Source organism: Salvelinus namaycush, chromosome 28, assembly GCF_016432855.1.
Source record: "Salvelinus namaycush isolate Seneca chromosome 28, SaNama_1.0, whole genome shotgun sequence".
Lineage (NCBI taxonomy): Eukaryota > Metazoa > Chordata > Actinopteri > Salmoniformes > Salmonidae > Salvelinus > Salvelinus namaycush.
In genome coordinates, this window is record NC_052334.1 from 33383741 (window position 1) to 33411189 (window position 27449).

The following is a 27449-nucleotide window of genomic DNA, read 5'->3' on the forward strand; positions in this document are numbered from 1 at the left end:
GGTGACTACACATACCGTTGTGAAACAAGCAAGAATAACTTAACACTTTCGGGTCACGGATTTTTGGAATAGGCTACTTCAGAATAAGAGTCCCGTCCTGTATGCTTTGTAAATTGATAATTAGGTAAAAAATGATGGAAAATGTGCACAATTATCATAATACATTTTGTACACGTTATCATACAAATAATAATTTAAAGTATTTCTATAAGATATTTTGTGATTTTTTCTTCTTCTTTTGAAGCCTAAATGGTCAACAATGTTTTGTTGTGTGTGTATGCCTTCTCCTATAATTTATTATTTTACAAAAAAAGATAGAAGTTTTGAAACTGCAGTAGAAGTGTAGTAACTGCAGTCAACTGTGGTATTTTGGAAGCAGTAATTGCAGAATATTTGCAGTTTACTGCAGTTATACTGCACTCTAACTGCAGTTACACTGCAAAATTACTGTAGTAAAAAAACAGTGTTTTTTGGACGCAGTATTTGCAGCATACTGCGGGATCCGCTTTAAAGCAGTATGTTTTTCATATTGGACATACATAGGCCTTTGGCACCGTACACAATTTCCTGTACATTGCGTTAAATTAAAAAGGGTGATCCATTCTACTCAGGAGCCCAATCAGAATCGTTTTTTTCATATAAGACCGATACGTTATATTTACACAAATACATGTGCCACAATGGAGAACTTTTCAATTGAAGTGCAGTTTTCATAAGATAGGAAGGAAAGGAAATAAGGAAGGAAATAAACATGATTAAAAGATATACATTTTACCGTTTTGTTTTATGAATTTGGAGCAATTTCCTCAAGTATGTGGTACATTTTCACAAGTCTAAGCACAGAAACCTAAACAGATCATCAAAATGGCTCATTTTTCAAAACTTTAAGCAAACGTTAAGCACAACAATTCACTTATCGCTGATCATTTTGTGGCCATTAAAGAGTGGCAAATCAGTTGAAATGCAGTACATTTTGCATATTTAACTCTGGATATATTGTGTGTTGCTCTGTTGCATTGTATTGTGTTGTAACATACAGTTAGATACCTGCAATGACTGGGAAGGTATAAGAGAGTTGGATGTGTGTGATATATGTAGGTCTCTGTATTATAGCCTATTGATAGTGCCTTCAGATGTATTCAGACCCCTTGACTTTTTCCACATTTTGTTATGTTACAGCCTTATTCTAAAATTGATTTAAAAAACAAATCCTCAGCCATCTACAGACAATACCATATAATGACAACGCGAAAACAGCTTTTTAGAAATGTTTGCAAATTTATTAAAAATAAAAAACAGAAATAAGTACTCAGACCCTTCGTTATGAGACTCTATTTCTTTATTTCACCTTTATTTAACCAGGTAGGCCAGTTGAAAACAAGTTATCATTTACAACTGCGACCTGGCCAAGATAAAGCGAAGCAGTGAGACAAAAACAACAATACAGAGTTACACAAACAAACGTACAGTCAATAACACAAAAAAAATAGAAAAATAGAAAAATCTATATACAGTTTGTGCAAATGTAGAAGAGTAGGGAGGTAGGCAAGAAATAGGCCATAGAGGTGAAAATAATTACAATATAGTATTAATACTGGAGTGATAGATGTGCAGATGATTATGTGCAGGTAGAGATACTGGGGTGCAAAAGAGCAAGAGTGTAAGTAATAATATGGGGATGAGGTAGTTGGGTGTGCTATTTATAGATTGGCTGTGTACAGGTACAGTGATCAGTAAGGTGCTTTGACAGCTGATGCTTAAAGTTAGAGAGGGAGATATAAGACTCCAGCTTCAGAGATTTTTGCAATTCGTTCCAGTCATTGGCAGCAGAGAACTGGAAGGAAAGGCGGCCGAAGGAGATGTTGGCTTTGGGGATGACCAGTGAAATATACCTGCTGGAGCGCGTGCTATGGGTGGGTGTTGCTATGGTGACCAGTGAGCTGAGATAAGGCGGGGCTTTACCTAGCAAAGACTTATAGATGACCTGGAGCCAGTGGGTTTGGCGACGGATATGTAGTGAGGGCCAGCCAACGAGAGCATACAGGTCGCAGTGGTGGGTATTATATGGGGCTTTGGTGATAAAACGGGTGGCACTGTGATAGACTACATCCAGTTTGCTGAGTAGAGTGTTGGGCGCTATTTTGTAAATTACATCGCCGAAGTCAAGGATCGGTAGGATAGTCAGTTTTACGAGGGTATGTTTGGCGGCATGAGTGAAGGAGGCTTTGTTGCGAAATAGGAAGCTGATTCTAGATATAATTTTGGAGTAGAGATGCTGAAATTGAGCTTAGGTGCATCCTGTTTCCATTGATCATCCTTGAGATGTTTCTATAAATTGATTGGAGTCCACCTGTGGTAAATTATATTGAATGGACATGATTTGGAAAGGCACACACCTGTCTATATAAGGTCTATATACAGTTGACAGTGCATTTCAGAGCAAAAACCAAGCGATGAGGTCAAAGCAATTGTCCATAGAGCTCTGAGACAGGATTGTGTCGAGAAACAGATCTAGGGAAGGGTACCAAAACATTTCTGCAGCATTGAAGGTCCCCAAGAACGCAGGGGCCTCCATTCTTACATGGAATAAGTTTGGAACCACCAAGACTCTTCCTAGAGCTGGCCATCCGGCCAAACTGAGCAATCGGAGAGAAGGGCCTTGGTCAGGGAGATGACCAAGTACCCGATGGTCACTATGACAGAGCTCTAGAGTTCCTCTGTGGAGATGGGAGAACCTTCCAGAAGGACAACCATCTTTGCAGCACTCTACAAATCAGGCGTTTATGGTAGAGTGACCAGATGGAAGCCACTCCTCAGTAAAAGGCACATGACAGCCCACTTGGAGTTTGCAAAAAAGGCACCTAAAGGACTCAAAGACCATGAGAAAAAAGATTCTCTGATATGATGAAACCAAGACTGAACTCTTTGGCCTGAATGCCAAGAGTCACATCTGGAGGAAACCCTGCACCATCCTTAAGATGAAGCATGGTGTTGGCATCATCATGCTGTGGGGATGTTTTTCAGCAGCAGGGACTGGGAGACTAGTCAGGATTGAGGGAAAGATGAACAGAGCAAAGTACAGAGAGATCCTTGATGTAAACCTGCTCCAGAGCACACAGGACCTCAGACTAGGGCGAAGGTTCACCTTCCAACAGGACAACAACCCTAAGCACACAGCCAAGACAACGCATGAGTGGCTTCGGGACAGGTCTCTTCATGTCCTCGAGTGGCCGAGCCAGAGCCCGGACTTGAACCCATCAAACATCTCTGGAGAGACCTGAAAATAGCTGTGCGGCGATGCTCCCCATCCAACCTGACAGAGCTTGAGAGGATCTGCAGAGAAGAAGAGTGGGGAGTTTCTCCCCACTCAAGGCTGTAATCACTGCCAAAGATGCTTCAACAAAGTACTGAGTAAAGGTTCTGAATACTTATGTAAATGTGATATTTAAGTTTTTTTAATAAGCAACACTTTCTAAAAACCTGTTTTGTCTTTGTCATTATAGGGTATTGTGTGTAGATTGATGAGGGAAAAAACATTGTAATACATTTTTTAATAAGGCTGTAACGTAGCAAAATGTGAAAAAAGTAAAGGGGTCTGAATATTCCGGGAAAACGCGAGGGCTGGATGACATACCAGTTGAGGTATATCAAACCTTTTTTGATGTACTCAGAGGAGCATTATTACTGTAGCATGTTTTAACCACTCCTATAAAAATTGTAGATTATCAGATAAGCAAGAAGAAGGTCTGATTTTACTATTACTGAAACAAAACCCAGGTGCTTGTCACGGCCGTCAAAGGGAGGAGACCAAGGCGCAGCGTGGCATGCGTACATACTTCTTTATTACAAAAAACGAACACTAAACAAACTAACAAAATAACAAACGAACCGTGAAGCTATACATAAATGAGTGCTGACAGGCAACTACACATAGACAACTACCCACAAATACAGGTGGGAAAAGGCAACCTAAGTATGGTTCTCAATCAGAGACAACGATAGACAGCTGCCTCTGATTGAGAACCACACCCGGCCAAAAACACAGAAATACAAATCCTAGAAAAAGGAACATAGAATGCCCACCCAAACCAAACCAAAATAGAGACATAAAAAGCTCTCTACGGTCAGGGCGTGACAGTACCCCCCCCCCCCCCCAAAGGTGCGGACTCCGGCCGCAAAACCTGAACCTATAGGGGAGGGTCTGGGTGGGCATTTATCCGCGGTGGCGGCTCTGGTGCGGGACGTAGACCCCGCTCCACCTCTGGCTTGGCCCACTTAGGTGGCGCCTCTAGAGCGGGGACCCTCGCCGCCGACCCCGGACTGGGGACCCTCGCAGCGGTCCCCGGACTGGAGGGCGTCGCTGGAGGCTCCGGGCTGTAGGGCGTCTCTGGAGGCACCGGGCTGGAGGCCGTCTCTGGAGGCACCGGGCTGGAGGCCGTCTCTGGAGGCACCGGGCTGGAGGCCGTCTCTGGAGGCACCGGGCTGGAGGCCGTCTCTGGAGGCACCGGGCTGGAGGCCGTCTCTGGAGGCACCGGGCTGGAGGCACAGGAGGCGCCGGGTTGGGCGCAGGCACAGGAGGCTCCGGGCTGGGCGCAGGCACAGGACTCACCTGGCTGGGGAGACACACAGGAGACCTGGCTCTAGGAGCAGGCACAGGACTCACCAGGCTGGGGAGACATACAGGAGGCCTCTTCCTTGGCCGAGGCACCGGATACACTGGGCCGTGGAGGCGCACTGGCGGTCTCGAGCGCAGAGCTGGCACCACCCGTTCTGGCTGGATGCCCACTTCCACCCGGCAAATGCGGGACGCTGGAACCGAGCACACCGGCCTGTGAATGCTCAGCCGAGACACAGTGCGTATCACCCCATAGCACGGGGCCTGACCAGTCACATGCTCGCCACGGTAAGCACGGGGAGTTGGCTCAGGTCTCCAACCTGACTCAGCCACACTCCCCGTGTGCCCCCCAATTTTTTTGGGGGGGGGGGGCTGCCTCTCGGGCTTCCTTGCCAGCCGTGTTCCCTCATTATGCTGGTTCCCTTTTCCTGCTGCCTCCGCTCTCCTGGCTGCCTCCACCTGTTCCCATGGGAGGCGATCCCTTCCAGCCAGGATCTCCTCCCATGTGTAGGATCCCTTGCCGTCCAGGATGTCCTCCCATGTCCAGTCCTCTCTGCCACGCTGCTTGGTCCTTTGGTGGTGGGTAGTTCTGTCACGGCCGTCAAAGGGAGGAGACCAAGGCGCAGCGTGGGATGCGTACATACTTCTTTATTACAAAAAACGAACACTAAACAAACGAACCGTGAAGCTATACAAAAATGAGTGCTGACAGGCAATTACACATAGACAACTTCCTACAAATACAGGTGGGAAAAGGCAACCTAAGTATGGTTCTCAAATCAGAGACAACGATAGACAGCTGCCTCTGATTGAGAACCACACCCGGCCAAACACACAGAAATACAAATCCTAGAAAAAGGAACATAGAATGCCCACCCAAATCACACCCTGACCAAACCAAAATAGAGACATAAAAAGCTCTCTACGGTCAGGGCGTGACAGTGCTAAATATCAAGATCCAGTCCATTTTTAAAAAAAAACAGAGGTCCCTTACACTTCAGTGTTGTGACACAAAAATTCTAGCAAAATGCATAGCGCATAGAATTAAAAAAGGTATTGTTGGATATTTTTAATCGTAATCAGACAGGTTTTTTACATCGACGATACATTGGAGATAATATAAGACAAGTACTGGAAACAACAGAACCTTATGAAAAATCTGGGAAATGCCTGAAATATGTCAATATTGGAGAATCTTTTATACAATGGGTTAAAGTCATGTATAGTAACCCTAGGTGTAAAATATTAAATTATGTCTACTTCTCAGAAAGTATTTAACTGTGAAGAGGAGTAAAACAAGGTTGTCAACTATCGGCACATCTATTCATTATTAAGGCCATCGAAATGTTTGCTATTAAAATCAAGGAGCTAGAAATCCAGGGCTTAAAAACAAAGGTGTCATTGTACGTTGATGATTCCAGTTTCGTCTAAATCCACCATTTGGATCCCTCCATAGCCTCATAGAGGATCTAGATCACTTTACTAACCTTTTGTTTTGCTTAAGGCCCTGCCTACACCTAACGACTTGTTTTTTAAATGATATGAGCAAAATATATTCAATTATATTTGGAATGGCAAGCCAGACAAAATTAATCAAGCCTATTTATATAATGATTATGAATTTGGAGGACAGATATGATTAAATATTAAAGCATTAGACCTCTCACTAAAGGCTTCAGTCAAGAAAAGCTATACTTAAATCCGAATTGGTTCTATAGCAGATTAGTAAGAATGGCTCATCGCATGTTCAAGAATGGCCTTTTCCCTTTATTCAGATTACAACCTCTATCTTTCGGTTATTTGAAAATGAAATAATCTCCAAAATATCACTATTTTTTAAACAAGCCATAGAAAGTTGGTTGCAATTTCAGTGTAATCCACCAGAAAAGACAGAACAAATATTACAACAAATATTATGGTTAAACTCAAATATAATAATTGATCAAAAAAATGTTTTATATTGGTATAATCTTTGTAAATTATATTATAAAAATTAGTGTTGGAGTTATGTCACACATGTAGCTAATATATGGGAATTGCAGCATTACCACAAAAATGGAAGAGGCAAGGGGAAGGGGGAGAAAGTAAGGAACTTGTCTGTCGGCCCTGCATTAAAGACCAAAATTGGTTAAAGAAAATTGTGATAAATAAGAATGTATACTAGTTTCATTTAAGGACCAAAAAATTGACCGCTGTGCTATACAGATAGAAAAATAGCTGTGAAGAGATTTTCGATGTAGCGAAAACCCACAGCTTTTAGTTATTTGACTGTATTTTGTATTTGTTTTGCTTTCAATCTTCAATGACTCAATCTTCAAGTCCATGGCTTATTTTTGTGTGAAATATCTGTCACGTCCTGACCATAGTTCTTATGTGTTTTGCTTGTTTTAGTGTTGGTCAGGACGTGAGCTGGGTGGGCATTCTATGTTGTGTGTCTAGTTTGTCTGTTTCTGTGTTCGGCCTAATATGGTTCTCAATCAGAGGCAGCTGTCAATCGTTGTCCCTGACTGAGAATCATATATAGGTGGCTTGTTTTGTGTTGGGGATTTGTGGGTGGTTGTTTCCTGTGTCAGTGTTTGTGCCACACGGGACTGTGACGGTTAGTACGTTTGTTGTTTTGTATTTTGTCTAGTTTTCTTGTTATTAAATCATGGAAACTTACCACGCTGTACATTGGTCCTCCGATCCTTCTCGCCTCTCCTCGTCCGATGAGGAGGACGACTTAGACTGCCGTTACAATATCGTAATATATTTCTTGTTTTTATTTCATCTTTAGTAGCTCTTACATAAAGCATGCCATGACTATGAAAATTATGTTTTCTGAATCAGGGGAGGATGGACAAAAATCCACAGAATTCGTTTAAAAAAATATTTTGTCGTTTTAAAGTATTTTGTGCTTTCAATCTTCAATAGCTCTTACACAAGCATGCCATGACTATGAAAATTATATCATCTGAATTGGGGCGGATGGACCTTATATAGACAGGTGTGTGCCTTTCCTAATCATGCCCAATCAATTGAATTTACCACAGGTGGACTCCAATCAACTTGTAGAAACACTTTAAGGATGATCAATGGAAACAGGATGCACCTGAGCTCAATTTCGAGTCACATAGCAAAGGGTCTGAATACTTATGTAAATAAGGTATTTCTGTGTTTTATTTTTAATACATTTGCAAAAATGTCTAAAACCCTGTTTTTGCTTTGTCATTATGGGGTATTGTGTGTAGATTGATGAGAAAAAAATGAAATCCATTTTTAGAATAAGGCTGTAACGCAACAAAATTTGGAAAAAGGGAAGGGGTTTGAATACTTTCCAAATGCACTATGTCCAATATGAAAAGCGTACATAACATTGTGCAATACAAATGGGTTAATTAACAATGTGATTTAAATATAATATAATAACTAATAATATATATAATTATTTTTATATTAATATTGTTATTGCTATTATTATTAACAGTAGCATTATACATAATTTTTGTTTATTTGGCCCTCATAACATCATGGCCACCTAATCCTCCCCAGTTTCCAATTGGTTCATTCACCCCCACCCACCCTCCTCTCACCCTGTAACTATTCCCCAGGCCATTGCTGTAAATGAGAATGTGTTCTGATAAAATAAGGGTCAAATACAATTTTAATTAATGATTTGTATTACTTTTGTTACCATAATAACTATCTAGTAATTATTCATTTTAATGCTGTTAAGTATATTGTCAATGTTATAATATTATATGTACTTTGAAAGCCATTAACTATTGACCTTTTTTGATCAATTTGAAGTATGCTAACATTTCCTAATAAAATGTTACGAATTCCGACCATTTGTATAATTTTATATCGTAATTTCCCGGAACTTTTATTTTGAATCGAAATCGCCGAGGTCACGTCGTTATTTATTGCTAGGTCTTGCTTATTCTTGGTCACTTCTCAGCGGTATGACATGTACTTTGACACATCACTAACCATTAAAAAAACAGGCACGTATACAGAGGCGCTCTCGTGTATGTCGCCCTCTATCGCCCAGGAAGGCAGATGCAACAATAAAAGTGAGCTTTGTTTAAGATCAGCAAAGGTTGACAACCCAACAAATACGCTCACTCCTACAATAATAATCTGTGATATCTATCAGACCTTTGTTGCAGGTTCTCCTCTTTTCAATCTGGGGTTGAGCCTGGAATGGATTTTGAGAGTCCCGCACCGACTGTTGTTAATATGTAAGAGTTTACTGTTCTTGAATGCACCCCAAGGCTGCGAACATTTCACTGCGCAAACCATGGAACAAACGGCATTTGTTTGGACTCTTCTCTGACATTAAACCTATAAAACTCGTACTAATTTGCTCTTCACTCCATTGGGTTTTCCACGTAGGATGTAACAAACTTACTCAGACATAACGCTGATAAACAGCTGTTCATAGTTTATCGTTTTTAATAAAATGTAACTCTTCGTCCTGAGTGTTCGAAACAGCGGCTCGTCTAGGAACGGACAACCAACTCATACTTCCTGTTCTGATGTATGTTTCAACAGCGAATGGAAACGATTACGGAGGGGTTGTGACATGAAATAACAAGGTTTTAACGATAGACAGTACGCTAATACAATATGTTGTTTTCTAGCTTATTCTAAGGAGTCTAAAGCCGTCAAGATGCTTGAGACACCTGGATATCCATTTGAAGAGATAGAATATGAGGATATAGAAGTTGAAGAGGTAAGTGTCGTATGATAGCTATACATACCAAACCATCAGCCTTCAATGAGTGAGAAAATTAAGACAGGCAGGGGTGAGAGAAATCACACTAGCTAGCCTAGTTGAATAGTAGAGAAGTAGAGTTTTGTGTTCATCCATGTAACTTGTGAATGCCCATTTCAACTATGGAGCCAAGATACATATTTCAAAACACCAGCTACAGTATCTAGAATGATTTGTAGATTATACAGAAAAGAACGAGACAGACCACCACTCAGAAACATGTCAAATTATAGCCTAGAGGGGAGCCTGTCTGTCCAAGACTCTCAGAAGGGACATAAATGAAAACGCAAGGTCTTCCTTGAAAACATGCTACTGGACTAGAGTTGCAGTGTTTTATGGATGTGTGACATTTGTTTCTCCAGGTTGTTGGCAGAGGAACATTTGGAGTTGTCTTCAAGGCCAAATGGAAAGGCAAAGATGTGGCCATCAAGACCATAGAGAGTGAATCTGAGAGGAAAGCTTTTGTAGTAGAGGTACAGGAACATCCTTGCCTGAAAATACCTTTTTTTGTGTGTAAGCCTGGTTTTGGGTATAGTGTATTGTTGAAATGAGTTTCTTGTTATCACAATAATGTCCATCCTTTAAAAAAAACACTAACATTTATTGACACATTTTATATTAGGTAGCAGCAGTCAAATGATATCCAATGGAAATGAAACTATATATGTATGTATATGTATATGTATATGTATATATATATATGTTTAGATGGTGAGATCCATTTCACTTATCCATGTCTCTTCTTCATCCAGCTCCGCCAGCTTTCCAGAGTAAATCACCCAAATATTGTCAAGCTCTATGGTTCATGTCATAATCCAGTAAGTACATTCAGGAAAGTTGTCTTCTTAGTATGATTTGCCTGGTGTTCAACAATATACTGTAGTGTCATTATTCCTTTATTAGTTGTTATTATTATTAGTTATTATTCATTTATTAGTTCTACACTTTTTCATCTATATTAATTTGACACCAGATTTGCAATCCCATACAGTATGCCTACTGTAAGTGTTTTCCCCCTTTTGATCACAATGATTGTAACATTCACATACAGGTCTGTCTTGTTATGGAATACGCTGAAGGTGGCTCTTTATACAATGGTAAGAAATTACTCTTTAACTCTCCACTGTCGGCATATCTATTTATTATGGCCATCGAAATGTTAGCTATTAAAATCAGATCCAACAATAATACATAGGGGTGTCAGTAAGAATGGCTCATCCCTTGTTCAAAAATGGCCTTTTTCCATTTATCCAGATTACAACCTCTCACTTTCAGTTAAATGAAAATGGACGCTCTTTGAAAATATCGCCCTTTCCAAAACAAGCCATACAAAGCTGGTTGCAATTTCAGTTTTATCCTCCAGAAAAGACAGAACAAATATTCCAATAAATAATATGGTTAAATTCAAATATACGGTGTAGTTATGCCACATGTGCAGCTCACAAACATATATGGAAATGTTTACTCTGTCCAAAATTACAACCAACTGATAAAAGCAGTACTACAAAAATGGAGGAGGCAAGTGGAAGGGGGAGAAGGTAGGGAACTTTTTTTTTGCCCTTTATTGAAGACCAAAATTGGCCCCAAAAAAGTGTCATAAATAAATCAAACAATTGACTGTGTTGTGTCTGTCCATTCCCAGTGCTGCATGGAGCTGAGCCCCTGCCCCAGTACAGTGCATCCCATGCTATGAGCTGGTGTCTGCAGTGTGCTCAGGGGGTCTCCTATCTCCATGGCATGAAACCCAAGGCCCTCATTCACAGAGACCTCAAACCACCCAAGTATGACCCTTTTGTGTGTGCTGTTCCTAAACTGTCTGTTTTAGGGTTGCAAAATTCTGGAAACATTCCCAAATGTTCACAGTTTTCCTAAATATTCCTGGAAGTACGGGGGAATAAGCAGGAACTTTGGGAATCCTCCAACCAGGATTTCTGGAAAATGGGGGAATTGTGGGAAAGTTACCAGAATTTCATAAACACAAGTCTGTTTACAGTACTTACATATTTAATGAAGTTGTTGCACTCTGAACCTAAACCATAGACATTTGTTTCAGTCTGCTACTTGTACAGGGGGGCACAGTGTTGAAGATCTGTGACTTTGGGACAGCCTGTGACATTCAGACACACATGACCAACAACAAAGGAAGTGCAGCCTGGATGGCACCAGAAGTGTTTGAAGGCATGTATCCTATAGCAAGGAGCTTTCCTCCTTTCATTCAAAAGCGAAAGACGAAAATGGTCTGAGCACCAATTCTCTGTCACCAATAGAACAATCTAGGGTCTCAGTCTAACCTGTATTCCTTCACTCACCTATATTTATCTTTGTGACTCTGTTGTCCAGGCAGTAACTACAGTGAAAAGTGTGATGTGTTCAGCTGGGGTATCATCCTGTGGGAGGTGATCACTCGCAGGAAGCCCTTTGATGAGATCGGAGGATCGGCCTTCTGCATCATGTGGGCCGTGCACAGAGGTGAGAGGTCACAGAGCCATAGACTCTTAGTGAAGTTACATACATACATACACACAGAGGAATAAATCCGAAAGAGAAAAATGTACAGTACCAGTCAAAAGTTTGGACACACCTACACCTTTATTTTTTTTAACAATTTTCTACATTGTAAAATAATAGTAAAGACATCAAAACTATGAAATAACACATATGGAATCATGTAGTAACCAAAAAAAATAAAAAATAAAGTGTTAAATCAAAATATATTTTATATTTGAGATTCATCAAAGTAGCCACCCTTTGCCTTGATGACAGCTTTGCACACTCTTGGGATTCTCTCAACCAGCTTCATGAGGTAGTCACCTGGAATGCATTTCAATTAACAGGTGTGGAATTTCTTTCCTTAAGGCGTTTGAGCCAATCAGTTGTGTTGTGACAAGGTAGGGGTGATATACAGAAGATAGCCCTATTTGGTAAAAGACCTTGTCCATATTATGGCAAGAACAGCTCAAATAAGCAAATAGAATCGACAGTCATTACTTTAAGACATGAAGGTCAGTCAATCCGGAAAATTTAAATCACTTTTTTTTTAAAGGGAACTTTTTTGGTTCCTACATGATTCTATATGTGTTATTTCATAGATTTGATGTCTTCACTACTATTCTACAATGTAGAAAATAGTAAAAATAAAGGAAAAACCCTTGAATGAGTAGGTGTGTCCAAACTTTTGACTGGTACTCTGTGTAGTGAGGTGGAATATACACTACTGTTGAAAAGTTTGAGGTCACAAATTTGTTGTCCATTAAAGTAACATCAAATTGTTAATGTTGTAAATGACTATTGTAGCTGGAAACGGCAGATTTTTTTTAATGGAATATCTACATAGGTGTACAGAGGCCCATTATCAGCAAACATCACTCCTGTGTTCCAATGGCACATTAGCTAATCCAAGTGTATCATTTTAAAAGGCTAATTGATGATTAGAAAACCCTTTTGCAATTATGTTAGCACAGCTGAAAACTGTTCTGATTTAAAGAAGCAACAAAACTGTCCTTCTTTAGACTAGTTGAGTATCTGGAGCATCAGCATTTGTGGGTTAGATTACAGGCAAAAAATGGCCAGAAACAAATAACTTTCTCCTGAAACTCGTCAGTCTATTTTTGTTTTCAGAAATGAAGGCTATTCCATGAGAGAAATTGCCAAGAAACTGAAGATCTCGTACAACGCTCGTACACAGCGTTGTACGAGATCTTCAGTTTCTTGGCAATTTCTCGCATGGAATAGCCTTCATTTCTGAAAACAAAAATAGACTGACGAGCTTCAGGAGAAACGAGCTTCAGGAGAACGAGTTTCAGGAGAAACCTTCACAGAAGGGAGTAGCTGGCTCTAACCAGAAAAGCTGGTTAGCTGGCTCTAACCAAAAAAGAAAAAGGAGTGGGAGGCCCCAGTGCACAACTGAGCAAGAGGACAAGTACATTAGAGTGTCTAGTTTGAGAAGCAGACGCCTCACAAGTCCTCAACTGGTAGCTTCATTAAATAGTACCCGCAAAACACCAGTCTCAACGTTAACTGTAACGGGCTTCCTCCTCCTCTTCATCCGAAGAGGAGGAGCAGGGATTCGACCAAAACGCAGCGTTGTAACTTGACATGCTTTATTTAAACAAGACAAAAAACGAACTATACTTGATACTAAACAAAATAACAAAACGAATGTAGACTGACCTGAACGTAAGAACTTACATGGAACGAAGAACGCACGAACAGGAAAAACAGACTACACAAAACAAACAAACAAACAAACCGAAACAGTCCCGTGTGGCGCAACATACACAGACACAGGAGACAACCACCCACAACAATCAATGTGAAAACACCTACCTTAATATGGCTCTCAATCAGAGGAAATGAAAACCACCTGCCTCTAATTGAGAACCATATCAGGTCACCCTTTAACAAACATAGAAACACATAACATAGACTACCCACCCAAACTCACGCCCTGACCGTCAAACACATACAAAATAACAGAAAACCGGTCAGGAACGTGACATAACCCCCCCCCTCAAGGTGCGTACTCCGAACGCACCACCAAAAGTCTAGGGGAGGGTCTGGGTGGGCGTCTGACCACGGTGGTGGCTCAGGCTCTGGGCGAGGTCCCCACCCCACCATAGTCAATCCCAGCTTACGTCTCCCCCTTAGAATGACCACCCTCATATTACACCCACTTAATTTAAATGGTAACCTTAAGATAAGGGGCAGCACCGGGACAAGGGGCAGCACCGGGACAAGGGGCAGCACCGGGACAAGGGGCAGCACCGGGACAAGGGGCAGCACCGGGACAAGGGGCAGCACCGGGACAAGGGGCAGCACCGGGACAAGGGGCAGCACCGGGACAAGGGGCAGCACCGGGACAAGGGGCAGCACCGGGACAGAGAGATAGCTCAGGATAGAGGGGCAGCTCAGGATAGAGGGGCAGCTCAGGATAGAGGGGCAACTCAGGACAGAGGGGCAGTTCTGGATAAATGGCAGCTCTGGGCTGAGGGGCAGCTCATGACTGGCTGACGGCTCTGGACGCTCATGGCTGGCTGACGGCTCTGGACGCTCATGGCTGGCTGATGGCTCTGGCGGATCCTGTCTGGTTGGCGGCTCTGGCGGATCCTGTCTGGTTGGCGGCTCTGGCGGATCCTGTCTGGCTGGCGGCTCTGGCGGATCCTGTCTGGTTGGCGGCTCTGGCGGATCCTGACTGACGAATGGCTCTAGCGGCTCCTGACTGACTAACGGCTCTGACGGCTCGGGACAGACGGGCGGCTCTGACGGCTCGGGACAGACGGACGGCTCTGACGGCTCGGGACAGACGGACGGCTCAGACGGCGCTGGGCAGACGGACGGCTCAGACGGCGCTGGGGAGACGGACGGCTCAGACGGCGCTGGGGAGACGGACGGCTCAGACGGCGCTGGGGAGACGGACGGCTCAGACGGCGCTGGGCAGACGGATGGCTCTGGCCGGATGAGGCGCACTGTAGGCCTGGTGCGTGGTGCCGGAACTGGAGGCACCGGGCTAAGGACACGCACCTTCAGGCTAGTGCGGGGAGCAGGGACAGGGCACACTGGACTCTCAAAACGCACTATGGACCTGGTGCGTGGTACCGGCACTGATGGCACCGGGCTGAGGGCACGCACATCAGGACGAGTACGGGGAGAAGGAACAGTGTGTACAGGGCTCTGGAGACGCACAGGTGGCTTAGTGCGTGGTGCCGGAACTGGAGGCACTGGGCTGGAGACACGCACCATAGGGAGAGTGCGTGGAGGAGGAACAGGGCTCTGGAAACGCACTGGAAGCCTGGTGCGTGGAGTAGGCACTGGTGGTACTGGGCTGGGGCGGGGAGGTGGCGCCGGAAATACCGGACCGTGCAGGCGTACTGGCTCCCTTGAGCATTGAGCCTGCCCAACCTTACCTGGTTGAATGCTCCCCGTCGCCCACCCAGTGCTGGGAGGTGGAATAACCCGCACCGGGCTATGAAGGCGAACCGGGGACACCATGCGTAAGGCTGGTGCCATGTAAGCCGGCCCAAGGAGACGTACTGGAGGCCATATATGAAGAGCCGGCTTCATGGCACTTGGCTCAATGCCCAATCTAGCCCTACCAGTGCGGGGAGGTGGAATAACCCGCACCGGGCTATGAACACCTACAGGAGACACCGTGCGCTCTACTGCGTAACACGGTGTCTGCCCGTACTCCCGCTCTCCACGGTTAGCCTGGGAAGTGGGCGCAGGTCTCCTACCTGCCCTCGGCCCACTACCTCTTAGCCACCCCCCAAGAAATTTTTGGGGTTTCTTCCCGGGCTTCCGTGCTAGCCGCGTACCTTCATATCTCCGCTCCTGGGCTGTGGCTGCCTCCTTCTCCTCCCCAGAGCGGCGATTCACTCCCACCTTAGCCCATGGTCCTTTTCCTTCTATGATTTCCTCCCAACTCCAGAAATCCTGCAATCCTTGTTTCGTGGACCGCTGTTCGTGGTCCCGCTGCTTGGTCAGGGTTTGGTGGGTGGTTCTGTAACGGGCTTCCTCCTCCTCTTCATCCGAAGAGGAGGAGCAGGGATTCGACCAAAACGCAGCGTTGTAACTTGACATGATTTATTTAAACAAGACAAAAAACGAACTATACTTGATACTAAACAAAATAACAAAACGAATGTAGACTGACCTGAACGTAAGAACTTACATGGAACGAAGAACGCACGAACAGGAAAAACAGACTACACAAAACAAACAAACAAACAAACCGAAACAGTCCCGTGTGGCGCAACATACACAGACACAGGAGACAACCACCCACAACAATCAATGTGAAAACACCTACCTTAATATGGCTCTCAATCAGAGGAAATGAAAACCACCTGCCTCTAATTGAGAACCATATCAGGTCACCCTTTAACAAACATAGAAACACATAACATAGACTACCCACCCAAACTCACGCCCTGACCGTCAAACACATACAAAATAACAGAAAACCGGTCAGGAACGTGACATTAACAGTAAAGAGGCGACTCCAGGATGCTGGTTTTCTAGGCAGAGTTGCAAAGAATAAACCATATCTCAGACTGGCCAATAAAAATTAAATATTAAGATGGGCAGAAGAACACAGACATTGGACAGAGGAAGATTGGAAAACAGTGTTATGGACAGACTAATCTAAGTTTGAGGTGTTCGGATCACAAAGAAGAATATTCGTGAGACACGCAGAAAAAAATGAAAATATGCTGGAGGAGTGCTTGACGCCATCTGTGAAGCATGGTGGAGGCAATGTGATGGTCTGGTGGTGGTAAAGTGGGAGATTTGTACAGTGTAAAAGGGATCTTGAAGATGGAAGGCAATCACTCCATTTTGCAACGCCATGCCATACCCTGTGGACGGCACTTAATTGGAGCTAATTTCCTCCTACAACAGGACAATGACCCAAAGCACAGCTCCAAACTATGCAAGAACTATTTAGGGAAGAAGCAGTCAGCTGGTATTCTGTCTATAATGGAGTGGCCAGCACAGTCACCGGATCTCAACCCTATTGAGTTTGACCGTATGGTACGTAAGAAGTGCCCATCAAGCCAATCCAACTTGTGAGAGGTGCTTCAGGAAGCATGGGGTGAAATCTCTTCAGATTTCCTCAACAAATTGACAACTAGAATGCCAAAGGTCTGCAAGGCTGTAATTTCTGCAAATGGAGGATTCTTTGACGAAAGCAAAGTTTGAAGGACACAATTATTGTTTCAAATAAAAATCATTATTTATAACCTTGTCAACGTCTTGACTGTATTTACTATTCATTTTGCTGCTCATTTCATGTATGTTTTCATGGAAAACAAGGACATTTCTAAGTGACCCCAAATTTTTCAACGGTAGTGTAGGTTTGAAGAAAACCTCACCTATTTGTTAAATGAAGGAAAGAAGGTGAGTAGAGGAAGCCACTTTAGACTGACATTCCTCCACTGACACGTTAGTCTCCTGTATGTGTTCTCAGGTACTCGCCCACCCCTGATAAAGGACCTCCCGGAGCCCATTGAGGGCCTGATGACACACTGCTGGGACAAAGACCCTGCCCAGAGGCCCTCCATGGAGGAGGTCAGAAACACCATGGCAAGCCTCATGAAGGTACAGTACTGGAAAACCCCACAGACCCATGTTCTCAGAATGTCACACTCACAACTCTAATAATAACCCATATATGTTAGTAATACCTGCAATTTCAAGACTTCACTCTTAGGGGGGAATTCAGACCCAAGTTACACGCGGAAATTGAATTTTATTCCCTTTTCTCTGAGTATTCTGACCTTGAACTTAAGTATGAGGAAACACAGCCAGCTATATTTTTGGGGTGGAGGTCATAGAAATGTAGGTGTGGCAAACGTGTGTCTACAGGAAATCATGGATAAGGTCGAGCACCTGTCGTTTCCAAGTGGAAAAGCATTGACTATTTCCAATAGAAATAACACCATTCTCCATGCACTGAAATGTATAAATTGATAAGAGCTTGGTTAATTATTTATCCGTTTGGAGAAAGGGATTATAACTAGGCCTACAAATGGTAATTGTAGTAGGCTGTAAATAGCTGTGCCTTTATTCACAATTGTTATTGTATGTCCTCATAATTTGAGGGGATGAAAGCGCCTAACCTACCGAGAAGATTTATGCACTCTAGAATGTTTTAATTATATGCCCGGGCTTTTCTCTGTTTTTTTAAACAATTTGTAACATATACAGGGCCTTCAGACAGTATTCACACCCCTTGACTTTCCACATTTTGTTGTGTTACAGCCTGAATTTAAATGGATTAAATTGAGATTTTTTGCCACTGGCCTACACACAATTGTGTTTTTCGAAATGTTTACAAATTAATTACAAATGAAAAGCTGAAATATTGAGTCAATAAGTATTCAACCCCTTTATTATAGCAAAACTGACATTCTGACAAGACTGACAAGTCACATAATAAGTTGCAATGTGTGCAATAATAGTGTTTAACATGATTTTTGAATGACTACGTCATCTCTGTACCCCACATATACAATTATCTTTAAGGTCCCTCAGTCGAGCAGTGATTTCAAACACAGATTCAACCACAAAGACCAGGGAGGTTTTCCAATGCCTCTCAAAGAAGGGCACCTATTGATAGATGGGTAAAAAAAAGTGTTATGTTTGGGGCAAATTCAATACAACACATTACTGAGTACAACTCTATATTTTCATGTATAGAGTTATGTTATGAGTATGCTTGTAATCGTTAAGGACTGAGGAGTTTTCAGGAGAAAAAAGGCACAGGCAGAATCCTAAAGGAAAACCTGGTTCAGTCTGCTTTCCACCAGACACTGGGAGATGAATTCACCTTAAAAAAACAGGCCAAATCTACATTGGAGTTGCTTAGCAAGAAGACAGTGAATGTGGCTGAGTTAAATCTGCTTGAAAATCTATGGCAAGATGGGAAAATGGTTGTCTAGTAATGATCTACAACCAATTTGACAGAGCTTGAAGAATGTTGAAAAGAATAATTTGCAAATTTTGCACAACACAATCCAGGTTTGGAAAGCGCTTAGAGCCTTACCCAGAAAGACTCACAGTTTTTATCGCTGCCAACGGTGATTCTAACATGTATTGACTCAGGGGGTTGAATATTTATCTAATCAAGATATATTTTTTCTTCTAGTTTGGCATTAGAGTATTTTAGGTCGTTGACAAAAAATGACAATTGTAACACAACAAAATGTGAAAAAAGTCACGGGGTGCGAATACTTTCTGTATATAGATGGCTTTCTGTAATTGATCCCTAACGTTCTGAACCCGTTCTCTCTATATATTATATTGAGTCTGTTGAGAAAATTCTAATGAAAGATGCACCGTATTTAAAGGGATGGCTTTAGATACATTTTTATAAACTCCATGAGGAAATCTGTTGGACAGCAAGTGGGAGGGTTTTTTAGCGATTTAATGGCATTTATTCAGAGCACATAGAGCTCGTTGCGCACCTGCATAAGGTAAGTCTGAATACCAAATACTGAGAAGTGCTTCAATCAAAACGCATTGAAAAGGCGCATACATTTCTGACTGAAGTCTGAATCGGGCCCTTAGTTATTTAGACATGGTGTCTTTGTTCCACAGTTTGAGTGTTTGATTTTATATCTACATTGAACAAAAATATACAGTTGAAGTCAGAAATTTACGTACACTTAGGTTGGAGTCCTTAAAACTATTTTTTCAACCACTCCAGAAATTCCTTGATAACAAACTATAGTTTTGGCAAGTCGGTTAGGACAATTACTTTGTTCATGACACAAGTAATTTTTCCAACAATTGTTTACAGACAGATTATTTCACTTAATTCACTGTATCACAATTCCAGTGGGTCAGAAGTTTGCATACACTGAGTTGACTGTGCCTTTAAACAGCTTGGAAAATTCCAGAAAATGATGTCATGGATTTAGAAGCTTCTGATAGCCTAATTGACATCATTTGAGTCAATTGGAGGTGTACCTGTGGAGGTATTTCAAGGCCTACCTTCAAACGCAGTGCCTCTTTGCTTGACATCAGGGGAAACTCAAAAAAAATCAGCCAAGACCTCAGAAAAAAAAATTGTAGACCTCCACAAGTCTGGTTCATCCTTGGGAGCAATTTCCAAACGCCTGAAGGTACCACGTTCATCTGTACAAACAATAGTATGCAAGTATAAACACCATACGACCACGCAGCCGTCATACTGCTCAGGAAGGAGACCCGTTCTCTCTCCTAGAGATGAACGTACTTTGGTGTGAAAAGTGCAAATCAATCCCAGAACAACAGCAAATGACCTTGTGAAGATGCTGGAGGAAACAGGTACAAAAGTATCTATATCCACTGTAAAACGAGTCCTATATCGACATAACCTGAAAGGCCGCCCAGCAAGGAAGAAGCCACTGCTCCAAAACCGCCATAAAAAATCCAGACTACAGTTTGCAACTGCACATGGAGACAATGATCGTACTTTTTGGAGAAATGTCCTCTAGTCTGATGAAACAAAAATAGATCTGTTTGACCATAATGACCATCGTTATGTTTGAAGGAAAAAGGGGGAGGCTTGCAAGCCGAAGAACACCATTCCAACCTTGAAGCACGGGGGTGGCAGCATCATGTTGTGGGGTGCTTTGCTGCAGGAGGGACTGGTGCACTTCACAAAATAGATGGCATAATGAGGGCGGAAAATTATGTGGATATAATTGAAGCAACATCTCAAGACATCAGTCAGGAAGTTATATCTTGGTCGCAAATGGGTCTTCCAAATGGACAATGACCCCAAGTATACTTCCAAAGTTGTGGCAAAATGGCTTAAGGGCAACAAAGTCAAGTTATTGAATTGGCCATCACAAAGCCCTGACCTCAATCCCATAGAACATTTTTGGGCAGAACTGAAAAAGCGTGTGCGAGCAAGGAGGCCTACAAACCTGACTCATTTACACCAGCTCTGTCGGGAGGAATGGGCCAAAATTCACCCAACTTATTGTGGGAAGCCTGTGGAAGGCTACCTGAAACGTTTGACCCAAGTTAAACCATTTAAAGGCAATGCTACCAAATATTAATTGAGTGTATGTAAACTTCTGACCCACTGGGAATGTGATGAAAGAAATAGAAGATGAAATAAATAATTCTCTCTACTATTATTCTGACATTTCACATTCTTAAAATAAAGTGGTGATCCTAACTGACCTAAGACAGGGACTTTTTACTAGGATTAAATGTCAGGAATTGTGAAAAACTGAGTTTAAATGTATTTGGCTAAGGTGTATGTAAACTTCTGACTTCAACTGTAAATGCAACATTGAAGGAGTTGGTCCCATATTTTATGAGCTGAAATAAAATATCCCAGAAATATTCCATACGCACCAAAAGCTTCTTTCTCTCAAATTCTGTGCACACATTTGTTTACATCCCTGTTGGTGAGCAGTTCACCTTTGCCAATCCATCCACCTGACAGGTGTGGCATATAAAGAAGCTGATTAAACAGCATGATCATTACACAGGTGCCCCTGGCCCCACCTTGTGATGTGGACAATAAAAGGCCTCTAAAATATGCAATTTTGTCACAACACAATCCCACAGATGTCTCAAGTTTTGAGGGAGTGTGCAATTGGCATGCTAACTGCAGGAATGTACACCAGAGATTTTGCCAGAGAATTGAATTTTAATTTCTCTACAATAAGCCGCCTCCAACGTTGTTTTTAATAATTTGGCAGTACATCCAACTGGTCTCTCAACCGCTGACCATGTGTAACCATGCCAGCCCAGGATCTCCACATCCAGCTTCCTCACCTGCGGGATTGTCTGGGACCGGCATAAGCTATGGATAATGAACACAATTGCATTTTATTGATGGCAATTTGATTGCACAGAGATACCGTGACGAGATCCTGAGGCCCATTGTCGTGCCATTCAACCGCCACCATCACCTCATGTTTCAGCATGATAATGCACGGCCCCATGTCACTAGGATCTGTACACAATTCCTGGAAGATGAAAATGTCCCAGTTTTTCCATGGCCTGCATACTCACCAGACATGTCACCCATTGAGCATGTTTGGGATGCTCTGGATCGACGTCTACGACAGCGTGTTCCAGTGTTCCAGTTCCCATCAATATCCAGCATCTTCGCACAGCCATTGAAGAGGAGTGGAACAACATTCCACAGGCCACAATCAACAGCCTGAACAACTCTATGCAAAGGAGACGTGTCGCGCTGCATGAGGAAGACTGGTTTTCTGATCCACGCCCCTAAAAAAAATGTTTTTTATAAAGGTATCTGTGACCAACAGATGCATATCTGTATTCCCAGTCAAGTTAAACGAATTTACCTCAGTAAAATCTTAGAAATTGTTGCGTTTTTATATTTTGTTCAGTATACAATTCCTGTAAGCATTGTGCATTGCACTCTTCCTCCCATGTGTCTGCAGTACTTCCCAGGGTCTGATGAGCCTCTTCAGTATCCCCACCAGTGTCCAAGCAACAGCAGGAGTGGCTCCTCCTCAGCCACAAGCACAGGTGAGTTCCATAGATTTAGATACGCTTTGAAAGTTTATGGATTATATAAACATTTGGAGACAAGTAACACTTTATCTTGTATTAACATTATGAGTAATTGCTTTGGAAATGCATATTAATGAAGTTCAGAAGTTGCTGTTATTACAGAAGTTTCTGGAAAAACATTTTAAAAAGCCATCTTCTCTTCTGTAGGTTCCAATGCAGACAACACTATCAACAGCTACAGATCCGAAAGCAACATGGAGCATGGAACAAACTGTCAAGAGAGAGATGACACCCTGAAAAATGAAAAATTTCCACTTCAGTTCAAACCAAAGGTGATGCATTTATAAACTCAGCAAAAAAAGAAACGTCAACTGCGTTTATTTTCAGCAAACTTAACATGTATAAATATTTGAATGAACATAAGATTCAACAACTGAGACATAAACTGAACAAGTTCCACAGACATGTGACAAACAGAAATGGAATAATGTGTCCCTGAACAAAGGGGGGGTCAAAATCAAAAGTAACAGTCAGTATCTGGTGTGGCCACCAGCTGCATTAAGTACTGCAGTGCATCATCTCCTCATGGACTGCACCAGATTTGCCCGTTCTTGCTGTGAGATATTACCCCACTCTTCCACCAAGGCACTCGCAAGTTCCCGGACATTTCTGGGTGAATGGCCCTAGCCCTCACCCTCCGATCCAACAGGTCCCAGACGTGCTCAACGGGATTGAGATCCAGGCTCTTTGCTGGCCATGGCAGAACACTGACATTCCTGTCTTGCAGGAAATCACTCACAGAACGAGCAGTATGGCTGGTGGCATTGTCATGCTGGAGGGTCATGTCAGGATGAGCCTGCAGGAAGGGTACCACATGAGGGAGGAGAATGTCTTACCTGGAACGCACAGTGTTGAGATTGCAGGCAATGACAACAAGCTCAGTCCGATGATGCTGTGACACACCGCCCCAGACCATGACGGACCCTCCACCTCCAAATCGATCCCACTCTAGAGTACAGACATCGGTGTAACGCTCATTCCTCGACGATAAACGCGAATCCGACCATCACCCCTGGTGAGACCAAACCGTGACTCGTCAGTGAAGAGCACTTCTTGCCAGTCCTGTCTGGTCCAGCGACGGTGGCTCTGTGCCCATAGGCGACGTTGTTGCTGGTGATGTCTGGTGAGGACCTGCCTTACAACAGGCCTACAAGCCTTCAGTCCAACCTCTCTCAGCCTATTGCGGACAGTCTGAGCACTGATGGAGTGATTGTGCATTCCTGGTGTAACTCGGGCAGTTGTTGTTGCCATCCTGTACCTGTCCCGCAGGTGGGATGTTTGGATGTACCGATCCTGTGCAGGTGTTGTTATACGTGGTCTGCCACTGCGAGGACGATCAGCTGTCCGTCCTGTCTCCCTGTAGCGTTGTCTTAGACGTCTCACAGTACGGACATTGCAATTTATTGCCCTGGCCACATCTGCAGTCCTCATGCCTCCTTGCAGCATGCCTAAGGCACGTTCACGCAGTTGAGCAGGGACCCTGGGCGTCTTTCTTTTTGTGTTTTTCAGAGTCAGTAGAAAGGCCTCTTTAGTGTCCTAAGTTTTCATAACTGTGACCTTAATTGCCTACCGTCTGTAAGCTGTTAGTGTCTTAATGACCGTTCCACAGGTTCATTAATTGTTTATGGTTAATTGAACAAGCATGGGAAACAGTGTTTAAACCCTTTACAATGAAGATCTGTGAAGTTATTTGGATTTTTACGAATTATCTTTAAAAGACAGGCTCCTGAAAAATGGACGTTTCTTTTTAGTTTAGTTATCGCAAAAGCTCAAGTAATAACTCACCCCATCCATGTTCATGCTGTTCATGTTCTTTCTCAGGGGGGAACATTACGCCCCAGCCTGCCCCTATCCAGAGGGCCTAGTATGGAGAGCCTGCCTGAGCGTACCCAGAGCCCTGCCCCCACTGAGGTCAAAGGGCAATGTGCTGGCCAGTCAGGGCCAGAGCTGAGAGCACCTATCAGTCCCACAGGTATGGGGCCTATTTAGTATTGGTTGAAACAATAGAGCTAGTTTACCAAAGATTGTAAATGCATGGAACCTACTGTATTTCTGACACTGTCACTACAGTGTTCACCAGGGGGCAGTACCATACAACATACATTATATGCTCACCATTATGTTTTCTATGTCCTCAGATATTAATGGTTTGGACAGCTCCATCCCCATGGCTTATCTGACACTAGATTACCAGCTGCAGGTACTGTTCTTTCTCCATTCATCCTCAATCCTGACTGATGCTAAATCCTCATACTGATAACCAACTAGCAATGTTTTACATACTTACATCTCAATAGTCTACTCACTGCCCTGTTTGGATTTCATGTGTCCTCCACTTCAAATATGAAATTTGTTTAAAAAGTGAAGTACTGTTCATTATAAGAATGTATGTGTAAATTGTAAGTGCATGATGGTGATGTGTGTATTCCTGGGTTGGGTTTAGCCCCTGGCCCCATTCTCAAACTCCAAAGAGTCCATGGCTGTGTTTGAGCAGCACTGCAGAATGGCCCAGGAGTACCTGAAAGTGGAGACTGAAATTGCCCTACTCACCCAGAGAAAGTAAGTCACATATGAGCCCAGCATTCCCTATGCGGAAGATGTTAGTCCAATATGTACAAACTGTACTGAAGATGGCACTGCAATATGGTGTTATGTCTAATGAATTACTGTTGAAGATTTCTATTTGTTGTGATACCAGTTACTCTTAACATGAATAAATTCATTAGAATTAAATCTAATAACATTGTTTCATGTACAGAATATTGTAGTATTTTACTGTATGTAGTAATTAGTTGTAGAGTGACCAGTGAATGTAGGCTACCTAAATGCTAAACATGTTCTCTCTCCCTTTGTCATGGTGATGTGTAGGAAGGAGTTAATCTCTGAGCTGGACCAGGATGAAAGGGAGCAGCAAAATACGTCTCGTCTGGTTCAGGAGCACAACAAACTGTTGGACGAGAACAAGAGCCTCTCCACCTACTTCCACATTTGTAAGAACAAGCTGGAGCGGATTCAGAGTCAGCAACAACAGAAGAGTTAGAATGCCTCTTGATGTGTGCTTGTTGCCCCAGAACTGTCCTCAGATCATCAGCAGCCAAATAGACTGTCAAGGGGCCATTTTGTGATGTCTTCTCTGTAGACCCTCAACTGTTTTGGGATTTGCAGCCAAATATACCTGCCATATTTGTGATGACTGCTTCATATTTCTCATCAACTGTTTTCAGATTAGCAGCCCAAGAGACTGGCCATTTAGTGAACTCTTTCCTGTTGCTCTTAAGCTGTTCCTGGATCAGTGGCCAAAGCGGAAGGCCATGTCATTATGAATGCTTTGTAGATCCTCAACTGATCCACAGTCAGCAGCAGACTGCACAAAGCATATCTCCCCTCAGATTCCCCAATGCGCTGTACAGCAACAACATACTCCACCTGTCTCAATCCAGAGCTGCGTTCAGTACAACAATGTTGCGAAATGTTGTGCAAGACCTATTAAGAACAGCTAAGTTAATTTACATGCATGTTTTCGGAAAGACGTCATTCTATTCTGCCAGAGGTACACTGGACTAGTTGAACAAGGAAAGTCTGGAGGCCCTGTAAAGTCATCTCCTACAGTAGTTATTGACATCCAGAGGAAAATGCAGTTGCCCCTAGAGACTGATCTTGGGGCAGTTTAGTACCCCCCCCTCTCACCATTGTGCCTAAGGGCAACTTCTGCCCATAGCTCGACATCCAGGAATTATCAGAAAGGCTTTGTAGAAAATGATTGATGTTGTGAAGGGGGGTGACTTGCAGTAACACCTCAGATGACTTGAGGTGTTTCCTGTCTTGTAGCAGATGACTGTCACTATACCCTCCCCAGGACTGTTCTAGAGGTGCTAGTTGTAAAAGAAGTGACTCAGCTTGTTTTCACCGTCTGACTCTGGCCTCTCTGTGACAGCTAACTTGGTATGGAGATGACAAATAGATGACTAAGTTGTGTTTTTAAATGTTTATGCTCATTCTTATATCTGTATTCCCTTTTTACGTACACAGTAAACAAAACATTAGGAACACCTTCATAATGTTGCATTGCACACCCTTTTGCCCTCAGAACAGCCTCAGTTTGTCAGGGCATGGACTCTACAAGGTGTCGAAGGTGTTCCACTGGGATGCTGGCCCATGTTGATTCCAATGTTGGCTGGATGTCCTTTGGGTGGTGGACCATTCTTGATATACACAGGAAACTGTTGAGTGTGAATAACTCAGCAGCGTTGCAGTTCTTGACACACTCAAACCGGTGCACCTGGCACCTACTACCATACCCCGTTCAATGGCACTTAAATATTTTTTCTTGCCCATTCACCCTCTGAATGGCACACATACACAATCCATGTCTCAATTGTCTCAAGGCTTAAAAATCCTTATTTAACCTGTCTCCTCCCCTTCATCTACACTGATTGAAGTGGATTTAACAGGTGACAACAATAAGGGATCATAGCTTTCACCTGGATTCACCTGGTCAGTCTGTCATGGAAAGGGCAGGTGTTCCTAATGTTTTGCACTCTCAATGTATATGCAGTGGCTCCTTGAGAAGCAATGACAATATTTCAAAAGGATCTTTGTTTTTATTAATTTTATGTAGCCTGTTTTTTGAGGTCTTTTTCAAGTCTATCTGCCTTAGATGTTTTCGATATGTTTTCTCATAGAATACCACCACCACGTAGTCCACTCAGTATTAGTGTTTATATTTTGTCAAATATTTCACTTTTGTATTCACTCCTAAATGTGTATGTGCTGGTTGTGGACTTGGAGTTTGGTCTTGTTCCAGTACTTCCACAAATGTGTTATACACTTGTTTGCTTGATTTGCCCTCTGTGTGCGTGTGTGTTCACAGGTTGCCTTAGGTTATATCTCACTATGTATTGTATTTTTCTAAATAGCGTTTTGACTTGCAAAATCGGAAAGGTTGTCAATGCACTTTTGAATGTATATCTTAAGAACTTCAAAAGTACTGAAATAAAAAAGTGAATGCACACAGGAAAAGGCTGCTTT

General features: G+C 42.8%; 1 protein-coding gene across 2 annotated transcripts; it reads left to right on the plus strand.

Annotated features, from left to right (window-relative positions):
* The first annotated feature begins 8886 nt into the window (after positions 1-8886).
* Positions 8887-26544, plus strand: LOC120023627 (mitogen-activated protein kinase kinase kinase 7-like). 2 transcript variants are annotated; one of them, XM_038967672.1, is made up of 15 exons: positions 8887-9137; positions 9241-9332; positions 9737-9847; positions 10127-10192; positions 10426-10471; positions 11017-11155; positions 11428-11552; positions 11715-11843; positions 17338-17468; positions 22289-22376; positions 22569-22693; positions 24243-24393; positions 24560-24621; positions 24865-24980; positions 25290-26544. In XM_038967672.1, exons 2-15 carry the CDS (start codon positions 9270-9272, stop codon positions 25459-25461), a joined length of 1524 nt encoding a protein of 507 aa, XP_038823600.1. In that variant the 5' UTR covers positions 8887-9137; positions 9241-9269; the 3' UTR covers positions 25462-26544. The 2 variants fall into 2 exon arrangements, with proteins under 2 accessions (XP_038823600.1, XP_038823601.1); XM_038967673.1 differs by lacking the exon at positions 8887-9137 and having other exon boundaries at positions 9146-9332.
* The last annotated feature ends 905 nt before the right edge of the window (positions 26545-27449 follow it).